The 19,961-nt window shown below is 33.8% G+C and overlaps 1 protein-coding gene across 2 annotated transcripts in view; it reads right to left on the bottom strand.

The window, feature by feature from the left end:
* Nucleotides 1–3,041: 3,041 nt before the first annotated feature.
* LOC124535661 (B-cell lymphoma/leukemia 11A) overlaps nucleotides 3,042–19,961 on the bottom strand; it is a 34,510-nt gene continuing 17,590 nt past the window's right edge. The window contains exons 2-5 of one of the 2 annotated variants that reach the window (XM_047111948.1): nucleotides 17,786–17,959; nucleotides 17,189–17,392; nucleotides 16,863–17,048; nucleotides 3,042–6,732 (exon numbers count right to left, since the gene is read on the bottom strand). In XM_047111948.1, coding sequence (XP_046967904.1) covers nucleotides 4,730–6,732; nucleotides 16,863–17,048; nucleotides 17,189–17,392; nucleotides 17,786–17,959 — 2,567 coding nt within the window. In that variant the 3' untranslated portion in view covers nucleotides 3,042–4,729. The remainder of the gene's footprint in view (nucleotides 6,733–16,862; nucleotides 17,049–17,188; nucleotides 17,393–17,785; nucleotides 17,960–19,961) is intronic. The other variant, XM_047111950.1, reaches the window with a different exon arrangement.

The raw sequence follows: 19,961 nt of genomic DNA, 5'->3' as shown, positions 1-19,961 counted from the left end.
TTGTTCGTTCTTATCAGTACCCATAGTATCAAGGTTCAAAAGTAAAACTATGATTAAATTAAACTAAATTTATTAAACTCGAATAGAGACCAATTTTATTTGATATGATTTAGGTAATAAAATACAAATGTTAATTGATTAAGGTTTTATTAAAATTAAAATCAATTGCTAAATCCTTTTATATGGCATAGAAAAAATTCAGCGATATCGTAGGATACACTCGTATTTGATATTCCTTAGTCCAGTGTTACCAGGATACTAGAAAATCTACTAGGATTTAAGATTTTTCTTATTTAATACAGGTAGTAGACACAGAGACCTTGACCTCTAACATATGATGGTGCAAATCCTGAAATCTTGATTAAAAATCGTAATATGTTAGGGCTTTCTGTCAAGTAATTTTCATTGATACCTCGGGGTTAAGATGTTCGAAGAGTTACGCCGTGCCTCGGAAAGCCCGTAAAGCCTTTAGTGATGCGCTTGTACTCTTTCCAGTCACGTGGGGCTGCCGTAACATTAATTAATTAAGACATCAATTAATAAATCTATAATGTGTGACGTCATCTCTGTTATACCTGAATTAGCAAATATAACAACATAACAACCTACTTAAAAAAATATAAAAGTGCTTTAAATATGCCTGGTCATGGATATCACTTCGCTTCTAAATACCTACCACAATATAAATAAGACCGTTGTAAAGTGCGAAAAGTATGAAGTTAAGTACCTTAAATTACTTTAAGTAAAGAATTTTATAATGTGATGCGATTTGAACGCAATGATAAGGATATTTGAAATTAGAACATAATGTTGTGTTCCTTAAATTGTCCATAAGTCATAACTTCCCAGAATTTGATTATTGTCAGCAACACTATCGAGTTCTGTACATAAGATGTTCTTTTTTTTAATTCAAGAGAACTTTTTTGAATTTATTTAAAAAAAAAAAAACATTATTATCAAAATTTAGCCCGAGGGAGTTTACTTTCAGTTCCATATGAAGCCATCACCTTCAACACTTAGTTCAAAAATTCATCTCGTATTGTATAAGTTTCTTCTATTCAAGAAATCATTTAAACTGTACATAACCAAATAAATTCAATCATCTTTACTAACCTTACAGGTGAAACTAGCTAACAAAACTAGCTGTACCCGAGTCTCCGTGCATTATTGAATTTAGCAAAATTCAAAAATAACATTTTTGTAGCCTAAGTTATTTCTTTATTACATCAGCTAAGTGCTAGTGAAAGTCCTGCCAAAATCAGTCCAGCCGTTCCAGAGATTAATCGAAACAAATAGACACAGACAAAAATGGCATGAAATGTTGTTTTTGTATATGTACCCTGTATACATAAAAGCTTTAGAATAAAGCGTTTTTTTTTTAATATTACACACAGCCACTCAAATTTTAATATACATATGTAGGTATAGATAATATTGGAGACAAAATATTTTCTTGCTTTAATAAAGGTAGATTAAGATCTAAGATTAGATTTTATTGGATCATACAAAGGCCTATGTCTTCCAAACATTTTTAGCTATTTCAATTTATCTCTCTTGCAGATAATTGGTTCAAATATTTGCAAATTACGAGATCGGAGATTACAATGTTAAAATTACAATAAAAATAGAGTCTTTGGTGCAGCGCTTGCTTGAAGCTAATAGAGGCGATTACATAGTGAAACATATGCTGCATAGTATCCACAGCTGCTCTTAAAAGATACTTATATTAATAACAATACACATATATCGTAGAAATAGCAGTGTAATATGGTCTAGCTGTAGTTTTTAGTATTTAATCTTTAATGTACACTTACATGAAAATATGTGCATTAAAAAAGTTTTAAACTTTATCATTTTCTGGAAATAAGGTTCAGTTTTAATGTGTATCCGTATATTGCGACTTATGACCGTGCTGATTTAGGTTTTAATGATTATGTAATTTGTCATGTAGCATGTAATAATAGATACATGAGTGATCTTTTTGCAAATTTTGTGTTGGTGAAAATTATGAAATACAATGTCTTATTATTACAATAACTTAATGGCTGTATAATGTATATTTTGCTATATGATGCATAAATTTGAAATTACACGAGCTTTTTATTTGTCAATAATTGGTTCGGTTGCCCTATGTCTTAACTTGCAATTATATTGTAAAATAATAATATTTTCATATGATAGGAATCTGCAATACTATAAATATTCCATTTAGAATTTTCAAACAGGAAGTAAAACTTTCGTTCGATTAAGATTTGTTATTAAAATATCAGCGCTGTCAATTGATGTAGTAAATAATACAGAAATCAAAATTGATTTATTTTTAATAGAATATAACCTAACCAGAAACCAGTTTCAAAAAAGTCTAATATTTTTTTGAATTTGTTTTTGTTGTTTTAAAATATTTATAAATCATATTTTGGTAAATATATGATTACTGTTTTTTTAACGAAGTCAATGGAAACAGACTTTTAATAGTATATTTAATAATCCAATACTGTTTTGAAGACGGCCATTGTATTGATTGAAATTATACAATCTGCCTTCATGAATGTACACTTTTCAACATCAAAATTATTTCAGGTCATTTTTTTTAAATTAATTTTATAGTAGTGTTGTTATTATCTTTAGAATGACATTAACCATAAGGAAAATAGCCAAATAAACAACATTTGACGGCAAATTATCATCTTTATCATTGGTCGAGAGCTTTATTTATCTATGGGATTCACTGTGGATTTGCGAAAATGTTATCATAATCTCGAAAGTAAAATTAATGTAGAAATGTTTATTTAATTGTATATTTAGTTTAATATAAATAATGACATATTTTATTCATAAGCCCTTGGTAGTAAGTATATAGTAGAGCTGTAAATAAATTGCATGAAAAACGCAAATCTACGGTTCATTTATCTTTTTCCCTACTTCCATTGGAGTAGTTACTTATATATAGGTATACGTTAATTGCAAATTTAAAACTTTCATATTATACCAATATTAAAATTATTGTTTTACAAAAGGAAAGGGTAAATCAAAAACATGTCTGATTAACAAATCGTGGATATTTATTGAAATAAAAATAATAAAAATGAAAAATAATAAAAACAGTTCATCTTTCACGTAGTTACACAATAAAATTTGTCTTATCTGTAATTTTTTTTCTATTTCGTCTCCATCTTTCGTCCTTTTACTTAAATCTACATCTCCCCTCCACGAAGAAAGTATAAAGTTACCACAGTTTGAATTTAAACAATTATTTTACATATTTGTACTAGTAAAACTACGTCTACCGTTTCGTAGAGAGGTGATTTATTAATAAATACTATTATACATACATTAAATGTTTAAATTGGAAATAAATAAGGCGATGAGAATTAATTTAATTATTAATAATAATACACTTATACACTTAGCTACAATATAAATTATTAATCGAAAATTCAAGCGATTACATACTTCTAAAATAATCTATCAGCTTCGTAGCTAAGGGTAGTAAGTGTTTGAAAGAATATCTAGGTCCCGTCTAGGTGACATATAATAATTGCTTTGTTTACGTAACCCAAAGAGGCCCTAAATACAAATAATAGAAGTAACAAAAGGAGATCGATTCAGGAGACAAAATGGAGTTATCTATTATAATTTACTTATTATTATCTAATATAAATTCTATCATAATTTATATTAAGTACGTATACTGAAAGATTTCACGCTTGGACTAATTAAGGTACAGGTCTTCCACAAATCACATGAAATAATTTATTTATAAAAAAATAAAATAAAAACTGGAATACTTTTCAGTCTTAATAAAATAACTTGCTTTCATTCGGTCGAAATAAAAGCGTGGAAATAAAGATCAAATGCGTCACAAGATATTTAATTTAATAAATTTTAACACTAGTTAAATATAGAAGTACCTTGTTGGTAATAACACCTACCATTAACGATACCAATTTTGATTTCTACAACGCTAATTATCGATTAAAGGAAACTCACCGTTCTCGCCGAAAAGGAATTTATAATTTTCGAAATATTGTTGTCTATAAATTATATGAACATCAATAGGTAGGTACTCGATTTAAATATTACACAATATGTTTGTATTTACAAGTTCTAACTAGTATAGGAAACATTTGCTTTGTATTTTACATAATATCCTAAAATTACGAAACAACTTATCTAAATACACAATGCTAGATAAGATCTTAGAAAATACTGAAAAACTGTTTTAATTGACGCTATACACAGCTTAACAACTAAATGTACTATAATGTATAAATCAACGTAGCTAACTTTGGCATTGGTTTCTTTTTACAATCAATAAACATGTCAAAACAAAGTCGAAAATACGTAACGTAAAGATCATAGTACAGCCTCGAAAGAACATAACCGAAACTCACCGACTAACACCAACAACACAACGGAAACTCTTAACACTGGCTCACACAAAAGATATGTCACTAAAGGTATCTATAACTTACATTAATGCCCTTGATTCTAGGATTTTTGGGCGTATATTGCAATGCGTGATATATTAAATAGTAATTTCGTTACATTCATTCCTTAAGACTAGAAATTGAACAAATGCCTCTTAATATTTCGCCAGTAACGTTTTGTAACGTACTTAAGACGAAATTAAGAGGTACGAATAACGAAATGTATTTGAAAATTAGACCTAGAAGATCTGGCTGGGTGGCGCTGGCGGTGGCAAGCGGAGGCCACCCCACGGGTAGAGTCACGACGCCTCATCACGACACGCGTTAGAGTCATCGGATAAAGCAAGAGGAGCACCATTACTTTGATTCACAACACATTTACGCATATGTTTCTCGAGCGTTGAGGGCACCGAAAAGGGCATTTCACAGAACCTGCAACGGTACACATCCTTGCCGAGCCGGCCGTGAGTTTTCATATGCCTCGTCAGCTTTGAGCTTTGCGCGCATGCGTAGGAACATAGCTCACATTTGTATGGTTTCTCACCGGTGTGCGATCTCCGATGAACTGTCAGATTCGAACAATTCTTGAATACTTTTCCGCAAAACTCACAGGTATCGTTGCGGCGTCCATCCTTTGATTTTAAAAGGGGATTCTGTAGCAGACCATTACTACTATTTTTAAGCCCATCAAAAATATTATCGGGAGGTCGCTGTGCATGTAATGTCGGCAGCCACCAACCTTCGCCTCTATCCATATCCAATTTCATTCGCTTAGAAGCTTCAAATGGGTTTTCAAATGGATTGAACAGTGGATGTGGTTGGGGTGGCATTTTAGCGAACTCTTCCTTCAAACGTAACGCCGCGGTAGGTGGCATACCGTTTGGTTTATCAGCAGGTGGACCATTGTTATTGTCTCGGTCTTTTGCTAGTTGCCATTTAAGGGAATTTCCAGATTCTTGAAGTGCTTGCTTAAAAGCCTCACTATATTGAGCAATATTTGATAAACCAAATTTATCCATTAGCTCACCAACGACAGAAGCCGAAGGAGGATGAGCAGGTATAGCAGGAGTTTGCTTTCGTGGTGGAGCCGAAGGTGCACTACTATTAGATACTGTAAGGTCTTCTGCTTCTTCGACCTCCTCACCATCCTCATTTTCTTCTTCCTCTTCTCCATCTAATTCCTCGTCCTCTAAATCATCCTCAGAGTCATCCTCGCCAGTATCACCAGCCGAATCACCATCTTCGGGATTCGCTTCAGACGCTCGGCGGTGCATTTTCATGTGCTTTTTTAACTTTGAGTTTTTTTCAAACGCTTCATCACACTGATTACATTTGAAAGGTTTTTCACCAGTATGTGTGCGACGATGCACTATTAAGCTATTTTCAAATCTGAATTTCTTACCACAGAATTCACAAGTATGAATCGCTTCATCGTTGTTCCTCTTTGCTGGAGGTGTCGAGGAAGGCCGTTCTGGTGGCGGCGCGTCAGCGGTCTGTGGTTCAATACGACGTTCGGGGGATATCGAACTGTGCGGCTTTATGGCTTCTCGAGGAGTGTCCACCGTTCCGGGTCCGGCGCCCGCCGGTGGAGTCTGACCGACTCGGGAGGGCGACGGGGAAGCGAACGGAGGTGAATGCTTCCTGGGGCTAGGAGAGCTCGAATTGCCTGTGGCCGCCCCTGGACTGGTCGTACCGGCCAGTTGCCGCAAGCGCTGCGAGTAAAAATCCAGCTGGGGTTCTAAAGAGAGAGGTTGCGATACCGGTGGTTGTCGTTCTCGACCCGTGAGTGACGTGGGAACTACGGGTGGTCGATCCGCAGGCGATGGAAATGCTTGATGCGGAGGAAGAGAATTAGCTGCAACAGCTGCCGCCGCTGCCGCCAAGTTTAGACCGTGGTGACGAAATTGTTCAGAAACTAGCTGTTCCATCCGAAATCGATGATCATGATGGTTTGGTCTTGCAAATAATGGTGTCGGAGGTACTGACGGGTGAGCTAGCGGGGGTAAGCTACCCGGTAGTGGCATCCGCAATAGACCACCAACTCCGAAAGGCGAATGTAGATCAGGTGGTGGCAACAGCGGATGGTGACGCAGTGAAGGTGGCGGGAGAGGCGCACCACTAGAGGAGCAGCCTGAGCTCGAAGAGGAAGTACTGGAGGACGAATGATTTTGTTTATTCGGTGGGTGCTGTGGCATGCTCTCGACGTATATTTTCACGCCATGCACATGTTGTACGTGTTGAACTAATCGCCAGGCCGAGTGTACTCGCGCTTTGCAAGTAGAGCAGACGTAGTTACTAGGTTCTGAAACAAGGAAAAAGAATATGTTAAACTTTGAAATAAAAAAAATGTAAATGTTTTCCGATGGAAGATATACCGCAATATTAACGCGGGCAAAGTGTCTAGTAATAGCTCTCACATATCGTAGTATAGGCCTAGGGTAGGCGCGCGGTACGAATGCTAAGCAGGAGGTCCACGGGCCCGGTACGTCGGCAGCCGTGACTGATAGCCCCTCCGTGTCTAGGGTGATTCATGCACCTCTAAAATCTTATGAAATATACGCATGACGGAATCACGTACACACGCTTGGGTTAAGAATGTTGATATTGAAATCTATATGTAACACTATCGCGGCACGAGAGAAATAAATCGCTGTTAGGAAACAACTTGACTTTAATGAAAAAATATGTTTCCTAAAAAACGTGCGTACGTCGAATATTGAAAAGTAATTATATGAGTGTCGTATGTAAATTTGATCGGTGGTCTGATCGCGAGGTAAAGCTGTGCCTCTGGTTTTGACAGTAATTTGATTGCTCATTGTCAGACTGAGACAAATTTGATCGTGGTCACTATTGTTATTTTATGTCTCAACGCACCTATAGTGATGGGAAACGAGGCAAATTCTACTTAATAGACATTCCTATACGAATGCAAGTTTGATTGATTGAGTCGCCACATCAAACTTTTATACATATGAATTCTACATATAAAACACATACAAATTAATATGTATATTTTAATACACTGATTGTATATTATGCAATGATATGAGAACATTGAACTAACGGTATTGATTACTGCGGTTTGGAACTAATAGATTCAGACCTAATACCCTAGTAACGTACTGAGAAAGATTAAAAAGCAAAATGTTATCGATAAGAAGAGATCATCACTACGAGTAGTGGGCGCGGCGCGATAACCGATCTCGAATGTTAAGACGATTATTGAAATGTAACGGTCAGATTGTGTTGTGACCGACCGGAAAAAATATGTACATCATGTTTAAAAAATAAAAAAGTATAAAACCTTTTTGAAAATATTTTCTATAATATAATAATATGTCGATGACGTAAATGAGAAGTTTTACGTATAAAAAGTAGATACGAATAGATTTAAGATAAACTGTGAACTAATATTAAAATAAATATCTTCATTTATTTTCGTTTGAACCCTGAATTAAGGATACAATTTGAAACGTTTTGTTCAGTCCTGTATAAGATACAACATAACTATATTTATACATTTTGACCTTTTTGTTTAAGCATTGTTCATTGTATCGATCTTAGCCATCATACATCCGTATAATCTAGCTGACACATATTTAGTCTCTTAGCAAAGTTTAAACACTTCTTACATTTTTATAAATAATACAATAAATAAAGACCCTTGATAAATTAAAAAAAAAAAAACATAAACATGAATTTAGTTTTTATCGTTGGTAATTATCGATGATACCTTAATATTAACATAGATTTGTTTTAGTCTTTCATATTCTAATTGAGTAATTTATTTTAGATATCTGTCAGTGTCAAAAAATATATTATATGTCGTTAATAAACCGCATACAGTAACAATATAAAGGGTATTATTAGTACTAAAAACATAGATGTTTTTATTGTGAAATTAAATAGTATTTAAATTAGTTATAAAATATTATAGCTCACGTTTGAGTGTGGACTTTGGACGAACATCTATGGAATTGTTTCTATTAACGCAATAAAAATATAAAATAATAAGCATTTTTGATATACGTATAATTTAATTAATTTCGACTTATTTTATTCTTATGACATTATGAATAAAAATGTATATACATTCATATATAGGTGGAATCTTTGCAGAGTTATATATTAACAGTTTAGGTAATTTATCCTATATCTTCACTGGTTACAAGTCGTAAAAGGTAACACAAAAAGTATCTAATATCGTAAATAGAATTTAAATACAAACAAATATTTCATAATACAATATTTTGACGATTCTTTCGTATCATTACAAACACCGATATCCAGCTTACGCGGTTACGAAGCGAGTAATTTCATTATGATAACATCGGTCTCTCGACGTGATAATGGCGATAATTAAACAATAACCGTGTGGGTAAGGATTGGTCGCTTTGTGTATGGGATTTAGTTGGCTTAGCATATCTTGTCTAGCTTTTGTTGACGGTAACGTTTTGGAATCAATGATCGGAACACTTCGGTGCATCGCGACGCTTTTTAAATGGAACTTAAGATATATGAATATTAAATGTTTTTAACGAATGTCATTTTTTTTTAATTTTTGAATTTAGAACATACAACTAACAAACAAATTTGTGGAGTTGCGTTTTAGAGTATGATTGTCAAGGATTAGATAAAAATGCAATACTCTTGCTCTTCCGAAGGGTTCAAGATGTGAAGATGTGAATGTCACTTCAAATTTAACAAACAGAGTTACTTTCGAATTTATAACATCAGTATAGATCATCGATATCTATATATAAATATAGTAGATGAACCAAAATTATTATCCATTATAAACTCCAAATACCGTGAAAATTCTTAAGTCAGAGCGACCGGAGCCACGGTTAAAGATGGAGTCCCAGCACGAGTTTAACAACCGTTTCGATTTCAAAAGGCAATCGTTGATTATGGACATTGTGGGGGAATCAGTGGGGGTGAAATTTTTAAACGCCACCCGTCTGGACCCCCCCTTAGCGGGTGGCTTAACCCCGGACAGTGTGTTAACCATTATGTTTTTGCTTTTTTTCGAACATTTATTTTTTTCGAACGACTACTATGAACATGTAATAAAATTTATTTCGTTCGATTGTTATAAATGTGCAGTCTGTTTCGGTAAACTCGAAACTCACTACAGAACACGAAAGTGAGAAGTCAAAATGTGATTTACAAATTTGACTAGAATAATTGGATTATTTAAAAGACTACGCATTTCCCTAAATCGAATAACAACGTTGTTGTAGTTTTAATAATACTAATTTAAATTTGGAATATAATCTAAAAGGTAATAAGTCCAATCCAATAATCCAAAAAAAGTCCAATAAAAGACTTTTAGTACACTAAAAGTCTTTTATTGAAAAAAACTTTGGTATAATATAAATGTACCTATATGTTATGAATATTTTCGGTATTGTAAGTGTAGGTACTTTATATAAATATCTAAAATCTACTTTCTAAGTAAATAAGCTGATAAAATATATAACAGTTTAATTAATCTCTTTGTATATATCATGTTTATGACATTGATTTGAATCTTAATGTGCAAGACGTGAGCAAGAATAATGTTTTGCAGTGATTTGATCAAGTATAGCTTAAATGTTAATTTTTAATGTATACTAAGTAAGTACTGTTATGTTTTAAAATTCGAAATAAATGTACTTAAAGTCGTTCCGTTAACGTCCCGTTAGACAGAAAAAATAAACATACTTGTTTATTTATTTTTCAAATTATTTAAAGTTTGATAAAAGTATTATGTGTTTAAGTGTAAACTTTGTATTATATATTCCTTTTTTATTTTATCGATTGAATTTAATTTTATTAAAATATTCTTCTATCTATTCTTCTATTGAACAAAATAAGGTTGTTCCTTAAGTAATACCTGTAGTAATAAAAATAACCACGTTAATTCGAAAAATTTATTTCTCTTTAAACTGAATTGAGTTGTTTAAGACATTTTCATTAAAATATACTAACTACGCAAATGGGGCTACTTCGGACGATTCTAAACATGACTGGACCTACTATTCTCAAACCCGAATAGCGTTATATTATATAGGTAGAGAAATGGGTATATAATAAATCCAAAATATGAAATAAAAGAAATTATAAAATTCCAGTCTGAAATTTACAAAATTCTCCAAAACCACTACAAATGTCATGAAAGTTGAAAAATCTTCAAAAGGAACAAAAGTGGTAAATGACATGCACTTGTATCTAGTCCATGTACGTGAAAATAAAGTCATAAAATTTAAAGCAGTTCTTGAAAAATCTGAATATAGTACGTATAAAACATTCGGCCGGAAGCCGCCGGCGCTGCTTCCGGACGGCAGTTGTTAGCTTCCCGACGCCTCTCGCGGACACCGTAGCGAACTACAGCCACGGTTTTCCTCTTGTGTTATATATATTATACGTGCAACCCTTGTAAGGATTGCAGTAAGAACGTTGGATTTCTAACCCTGTACACAAGTTTTATTGACTTTCGAATTCATTATTCATTTTCCTTTAATGCATAGAAGCATACATTTTAACATAAAACTTAATTTTTTTAATTTATTTAAAAGGTATAAGAGCAAATTGTGTATCTTACATTATATTACTATTATATGTAGCTCTTCTATGTATATTGACATAAAATACTCATAGCTTTATATATATATTCCTAATTTGCTTTCTCCAATTACTCGTTTAAAAGACGTCCTATTTTCAAGCCATGCGATATTTATAAGCGAGGCTAGATCGACTTGTTATGCGGCGGATGTCCGTCGTCGCTGAATGACCGCCTTCCCCTTCCGCCCCCGCCCCGCACCGTAACCCGAATGGTGCAAATTGTGACCCATAACTGACGACATGTTGCGGTATGAAAAATAAAAATTTCGTAAAATGGAACGCAATTTATGCGACACGCTTATTTATGCCCCACGATATATTTTTTAGTGCTTTAATCAAAATATTATGTGTATATTAAATTTTATTTACGTATTATACACATAGGTATCTAATAAGTGTATGATACACTACTATTTGCAAAAAAAAATAATATTATCATAACGGTCTAATTAATTATTATCGGATAAGTTACTTATTGCCTCCCATCCTTTGAATATATATAAGTTATAAAGGTAATTATTTTTTTTTCAATTTTGGTCACTATTTTAACGTAATCAAAAGTCATAATTAATTGCAGAGAATCTCCTGAGATATGACGCATGATTTAAAGTTATAGTCGCCGTCCTCCAGGTCATTTAACTAAAATAATAAGATGACCGATTCGACCGAGCGTATCTTGAGTACACAAGTGTTTTAACACTGAACGGAATGTGAAGCGAATGCTACGTAATTACAAATAAAGATATGTATTATTATTACTTTTTAATAATTTGTTTCCATGTGAGGCAAAAAAAAATTAAGGACAATCTTATACGCGAAAAAATTATACCTGTCAGCAACGTTGCTATCAATTTTGATAATTTCACTCTCATCTATATTTCTATACGATAATATTATAAATTATATATTAACTCTGTCTGTCTGTATGTCACTCTTTCACGACCAAACCGCTGAACCGAATTTAATGAAATTTGCTATGAAGCAAATTTGAACTTCAAAGAACGACATAGGCTACTTTTTTGCTTAACACATGACAACCAAACCTTTAAAACGCAAGCGAAGACGCCGCCGACAACTTGTCGTTGCATAAAAATAAATCACCAAAGAGTTTTTAATTGTTGGTTTATCACAATGTAACGCATACAATTAATTAGGATTTTTATTAAAAATACTAAAAACATATAAATTGTAATAAGTAGCTATAACAGACACACACTAACACAAAACAGTTGTAGCAACAAATAAAACAATATAATAATGTATGAAGGCAGACAAAGAGTTCAAGAGCGATCACTTCCAGGCAACAGCAAAAAGAATTAGCCTAGTAACGGTATATGTATACAAAACTAATTAACACTACATTGTATGTAATAACGAAACACCAAAATGTTAGCCTAATTTTATACCAATTAGGGCGTAAATTCACAATATGCCTGTGATCACCGCGCCTTCGTAAAAACGTGATTTTAGTAAACTATCGCCTTACTCCACAAATTGTTTTCGCCCTCCGCAAATCAGTTCCGCCTTTAACTGGGCGTGATTTCATAGTTACTTTGAAATATTATTTCGTCGAATTTTTTTTTAATTAAGTTTTTATATATTAGAGAAATATATGATTGTTGTCTTTGAATTTGTATGTATTAAAAAAAGTGAAAAAAAAAATTAAAATTGACAAGTATTTAAAAAAAAACTTATTTTTAATCTATATTATTATTATAAATGTGAAAGTAACTCTATCTGTCTGTGTGTTGTTCTTTCACGATCAAACCGCTGAACCGAATTTGATGAAATTGGGTATGAAATCGAACTCCAAGAAAGGATATGACAGACACCCTAAAACAAAGCCGAGGAGGACTACTATTACGAGTATATATTATAATCGAAAATATTCTGTTATCAATAATGATTACGAATATACAATTCTTTTTGTGGCTTATATATTGAATTTTTTTTTTATTGATAAGTGAAAAAATAAACAATCCAAAATCTTATGAGACACGTGATATCCAAAATTGGTCCGCAACCGTCTTTACCCAGATGTGAGGGGCTATTTTAAACTCGTAATAACCGTTGTCGACACGTGTGGAGCGACCATTACCACATATTACAAAAAATGGAGGAAAAACAATAAAATGTGAAGGGGAGTGTGAGGGACATCAAAGTGGACGCGGTTTAAAATTGATTTTGAAATGCGATGGCTTGGCCATTATCTCGCTGATCATTTGTATTACGACAACTTTTCGTGAAACATTCGATACGTTATATGTATCTACTAAGATAACGTGTACATTTATAATATCAAATTTTAGCGAAACTTATTTTGAATCAAGTAAATTAAACAACAGTTTAACAATTTATTAGCGTATTAATTTACTATTCAATTAAAAATTTGCACTATTACGTCTTAGATGATTGAAAATGCGTACAAGGAAATGTTACGCCGTAAAAGAGAATGCAATAAAAAAATTGAAAATTTAATCAACGAATTCTGCAGGTCAATCAGACGGACCCCATGTCCGAACCACAAAGCAACTATGACAGCTATTCAATACACCCATACAGAACATTCGCATTCAACAATCCTTCAAAAATGCCTAACGTAGGGGACCTATGAGATGTTAATATTTGATAACAAAATTATCAACGGAAATATTATACCAATAGTACCGAGAACAGAGCCCGCTGCAAGGCAATCTATCATGGAGTAAACCTATGATATATTTACACATAGTGAATGCATTATCACTATTCCTAAATCAGCTATCAACGGACTCTTTTCACTAAAAGGGTGAGCTCCACTATAGAAAAGGTTGACCCTTCATAAAGACTTATCACCTCATATACAAAATAAGGTTGTACTAATCCAAAAAGTTTCGTCGAAAAATCTATTTTAAAACCAAGTGCACTAAGGTCAATTTTCAGCAACGAAAATTTTGAAGATGGAATCTATTGGAAGTTAGCGGTAGTTTTTTCTCAACAATCTCGTCTCGGACTTAACTTACGTTATCTCGCCCACGAATGTCACAAGGAATAGAAACCCGCACATACATAATAAGGACGATATTTCTAAAGAAATTTAAATTTGCCCGCAAAGGTCCCGAGATAGGATTAAAGATTGGGCGTCGAGATGGCCTTTTGTGGTCGACCCTTAAGAAAACATGTCTTGATATGGAAATATCTAAGACGGGACTTAGCGAGAAATCATTTACGGGGGCGATCAAGGAAACGGTCTATGAATGCGTAATTAGTGTACAAATACAAGAGATTTATCTGAATCAGAGACCCGTTGTCCCGCTTTTGTGGTAACGTTTATTTTGCATGAGAGGATAAGTAAAAAGCTTTGTTATTTAGACTCCGCTGACCGACCGTTTTACGATGCGGTCGACCGTGCACTTTGGAGTTTAAAAGGATAATTTTTGTAAGCGAACATTGAGATAGGGGAACTTTAACTCCGAATCAAAATAAAAGGTTAATTTCAACTTATAAATTCATCCCAAAAAGGGAATCTGTACACAATCAATATTTAATGAGGCAAGTGTCCACATCATTTGAATTCAAAATACGTATATCCCAACAATCCTTTATTAATTTGTAGAACAATAGGTAAAAATACACTGGACCGTACTGTTCACCTGATACAATATTTACACTAGTATAATACATGACGACCATCGGTTCTCGCGGGTTATTGTAATGATAATAACCGAAAAGATACTCTGTAAACATAAAGTATATGTCGAAAAAGTGTCACTGTGGAAACATTGATATCATTTAAACCAAAAACAAATATGGAAATTCCAGAATTAGTTGTACAACCAATATTTCATGAAGGAGTAACTGGGTAAACCGAAGCGCGTTTATTACATAAATTTTCTAAATATAGCTACTTTCTAGTAAGTCAAAGGACACGCGACGGGCACGAGACTATCTTCCCCTTACCTTTACAACACCAACATGTCACAGCTAAAATTAAAACCCACTTATTTAAAACCCGCCACTTAGCTACCTTCCCGTCAGTACAAAAACTAAAAATATTCTCGACCATTGTGTCACAGTCAAAGAAGTTCCGTAGGTCACGGCGAACGCATGAACGTGTACGTGTCAGAAGCACGCCAAACATTTTTTATCTTTGAAAAATGTATAAAAAGACCGCCCGTTACAATGGAACCTCGGTAGCATCTTTGACAATTATAATATCACAATCTAACTTACACGTGAAATGACGTTAATGACATAGACATATCGTACAATATTGAACTTTAAGAGTATAGAATAACCGCTGATTATTCAAATGCTGGTTCACAAGTCCTTGGATCTTTTGTATATATCGCAGTCATGGTTAACATAAGGGTCATCACAAAAGGCACTAGATAACAATGCGCGCACGTCAATCGTGCGTTCATGCAAATAATTTTTTTCTTCAAAGCATCCCCTTTATCTGTTTATAACGCGATAGGGTTAATTAATATGTACAAAATAATACAATATGAATTAAGATCCCTTTTTACGTTGGCACGAGGTCGGGATTTAACTGTCACCAATAGAATTATATTATTATTGTCATAATAATTCAATGTTTAATAGATTTATAGGTGCGTTCCTTTTGTCTTTGATATCAATAATTTAATATAATGTAATATTTTATTAAACGGGACCCTCATGCTTTATTGAATATAGCTGGTTTGACAGCTCACTCGAAGGGGTTAATATGAACGTTTAGGATAAACTCAATAAGCCGAACAACTGGTGTTGAAGCAGAACCTGCAATTGACATTTCGATGATAGCGCAATCCGAAATAGTATTGTGACAGAGATATTTGCGAAGCATTTTAATTGTTTTGCGTGCATTGATCTTTTATCATAAATACGTGGATAGGTTACCCAAATAGATATTTTTATTCCGTCAGCTGTTTAAAACGATTCGTTCGAGTTCTCATTATTTACTGTTGCCGCTTAAGTTGTAGTGGCTTACAAAGCTGTTGACAAAATGCGGGTCGAAAATTTTGAACGGTGCACAATTTTCGGGTTTAAGAAAGCTTTTGTTGTGCAATGGTTTAATACAAAAGTGTCAAATGACGGCACATCTGCTCGCACAAAGGGTTATGCTCGGATAGATTATTTTTCGAACCACCCCCGCAAGATTGTTCGGTTATACAGATGTTCCGAGTTTCAGCTTCTTTTACCGCTTGCTTTAACAGCAAAGGATTAAAACTGCTATCTTATCAATATAATCGGATTTAAAGTATAAAAAGTCACCACCTGGTATTTCGTTTTATTTTTAAAGGCATTGATTCTTTTTTTTTTATTTATTGTTAATCGTTTTCTATTTTACTTTCGCTTTACGTCTTATAAAGTTGATTACTAAAATTGATTTTACTAAGAGTAATATTTTTGTTCAACTGAATATAGAACACCCTTTTGGTCAGTGCGTATGCCGTGTGACAAGATTAGCTCCTATCGAAAATGTATGATCGTATGATGACGTAAGCAATCTATAAATGGCCGCTGGTATTGTTATAGTGTAACATCTTGCACAACAAAGGACAAAAGCTGAATAGTACGATAAAATTGTCTCCAAAGACTAAATCCTTTGAAGCTGACAGTGGACAGGAATCATTAATAAAATCCTAAACGTTGTACAAAGAAAATGCGATGACATGAGCATTTTAAATAAACCATGATCTAAGCTTTAATACTCAGGTCTATGACATAGTTATATTGTTATTGCTTTGGTTATTTTGATTTAAGGGTGATTATTATTCATTTAAAGAATGGCAGTAGGTACGTGTGAATACGATTCTATATTCATCTATATTAGAAACTTACCGCTATGCATTGTGTTAGATTCTGCGTCCGCCACTTCAGTTCTTGATTTCTTTTGGTCCTCAGGAGATCCGGTGGTATCCATATGCTCTTGTTTAATTTTGGGTTTTATGTCTTCATCTGGTGAACTTGAAGGCATAGGCGATGTGGATGCTCTTCTCTTAGGTGTTGATACTCCGGCATCAGCTACTGGCGAACAGTCATTGATTAAAGTTATGCTCTTACAAATATGACTTGGCAACTTAATGGCAAATATTTTTTGTATGATATTTGGAAAAAAATATATATTTTGTTAAGCAATCAGACATTTTGAATGTCGTGTGACCTACCATCTAATAATCGTTTCGGTGTACTTGATGCACCGCCGTCTTCAAGTAGATCTGGTGGTGCTATTGAAGGGCTCGCCAAAGGCGGGGTATGAACCCTGCTACTTGGCGGTCGTCTTGCTGTGAGGAGTGATGGTCTTCTCCCACTCGAGTTGCTTGTTGCAATTTGTTCAGGTCTTGATCCATCTTCTTGGTCTGAGTTTGGACCTATGAATTTATCGTAACAATTAACCCAATATTCAAGCATATATAATAAAACGGATTGACTAACTACATATTAAACATCAAATTTAATGACATATAAACTTTCTAAGTGAATTGTAAAAAGTACTGAATGAAATTGTATAGAAATGCAAAAGTTAATCGAATACATAAATCTCTGTCCAATTTTTAATTTGTTACAATACAAAATCATATTTAAAATGGTTATTCGATTCAATTAAATATAATTTCTAGAAACACTTAATAAGCATCGAATTATTACTGTACAATGACGATTCAAAACTGTTTGTAAAACCTGAATAAAGAATACTTTGATTCTGATTACTCAAACATGAAAGAACCAAAGCCATCGCCGATCCTTTGTGTTCATGTACTAACCAGCACTATAGCAGTGATATGATGTAAGGTCCTTGTCGCAGGAGGAGACTTTGTGCTGTATGAACCGCACAATGTCAGCCAGCGCGAAGGCCCTGCGACACGCTCCACATGTTAGCGTGTCCGTCACGCCGGGCGTGGGCGACCCACCGCCCTCTGCCGCGCTGTCCGCATCCGCTGCAAAAGAGAAACAAATGAAAATCGAATTCTCTGATATTATAGTAACTAACTTATTAAAAAATAGTTTAAATATATCAGTGTACAGGTAACATGAGGAAGCGTAATGTAAATAATATTTGAGCAGTTGTTGAAATTATCGAAAGAAAAGATTGGTGTTCGACAGACGCAAGATGAAAAGGCATTCAATCCAAGGCCAATTACGGCTCAAATATTAAAGCGACATATGGACAATGACACTTTCAACCCTTCAAGTGCTAAATTATATTTAATTATATCTTGTCCCAGTCACGGTCGTCAAACTTAAGGTGTCAGATGCGGTGTTGACCACTTATCTTTCAATGGATAATAACAGTTTGCGGTGTTTCGAGGGGTTATTTCATACTTTTGTATGGACAGGTAAGTTAATCGCTGTCTCAACAGATGCGTCCGATTTATATGCTGTTTTGACTCGATATAATTGTTTTAATAGAAACGCAATTTTCGAGTACTGTTGTATGATCTTTTGTTATATGTACGCAATTTTAATAGGACCTAAATATCATAACACTGTAATGAAGTTTAGCAAAGCTTTTAAATATCAAGTGACGTTTTAAAAAAATATTATTTTAGGTCATGTGTTAATTAAAATAAATTATTTATATCAATTTAATATTAAGGTTTCCTTTAATACAATGATTATAAAATATGTTATTTTTATTTGAGTACTGAATGTAACTTCATCGCGTAACTGTCACCGCGAAGCTCACTCGAACCTCCCGTCTTGTTGTAACGCGACGTTTATGTACTAAACCGCCCATTACATACGGAGCACATAGCTCTTTAATTGCCTAATAAATAAGCCGACACCGGCATCGACGCCCGAGAATTATAAAGGCACTTTCATATTCAAGACTCACACAATTGGTCGGCACATCAAAGCCGTACGAGCTAATTTTACATAAGTACTATGCAGACTCCCTTACATTCCGTACGCTTTTATTATTATTTTTCCTTCAATCTCTTTGTGAGGAAAGTAGGCCGTGCTTTCTTACGGAATAATGTACAGGGGTCGATTGTAACCGGAGTACTAAATTAATATAGCGAAAAAACTACATGATTCGACCGCTCTGTTTACAATGTCCTACCTAGTTTGTTTAGGGGGTTTATTATGTAAATGTTTCATGTCGTTGTAGATTTTTTTTTACTTAATTTATTTAGGCAGCCATGGCTCGTGGCAAATGGTTGTGTTTTTTAATCGTTTCCTCTTCGAACTTCTGACTTTCCTTCCGTTCTGTCATTTCAAATAATAAGAATTACATTTGAATTGAAACTAAATTATTAACAAAACCTAATTTATTTATTTAGAATTAGATTAGTCCACACTGAACGATAACTTAAATATAAGGAAAGAACTTTGGTCACGAAAAAATAACTGTTAAGTATGCAATTGTAGTGTTTAAGTTGACCGAACCTTATCTCACACATGGCCAGATAATCGCCTATCAAATCGAACGGTATCGGCTGTATAGGCCGTGTAGGGTAGCGTAAAGCGAAGCAGGTAGCCACACCCCCGCACGCGACTGGACAGTGGTCACCACATGCGCTATGGACTTTACACCCACTATTTGATTTGTAATGATTTATTTCATCTACTCTATTGAACTGCGTATGTATTTTCATATTAATAGTAAATAGCTGTACATACTTATATTGCTCCTCAATGATTCTCCCTTTGAGACAATTATTGTATGATTTTCTTCTATTCTAAAGAAATGATATTTCGATATATGTTATAGATATAATTTAGAACTGTTTGATTGAAAAAAAGAAATTTGTATTGATGTATTTGTTTCTTTTAGTAGTAATCCGCAAAAATCATAGAGAGGTGCAAGATGTTTTACTGCATACGTTCATTTTTCATTATAATGACTCAGTTTTTCAAATTAAAAGTTCAGTTGCGAGAAAACGAAACGAAATATTGTATATTTTGAAAATAATATTTAAATACATATCATATTAA

The sequence above is a fragment of the Vanessa cardui genome, chromosome 15, assembly GCF_905220365.1.
Source record: "Vanessa cardui chromosome 15, ilVanCard2.1, whole genome shotgun sequence".
Taxonomy (NCBI): Eukaryota; Metazoa; Arthropoda; class Insecta; order Lepidoptera; family Nymphalidae; genus Vanessa; species Vanessa cardui.
The sequence above is the reverse complement of the archived record's forward strand: the minus strand, read 5'-3'. Positions and strand labels throughout refer to the sequence as shown.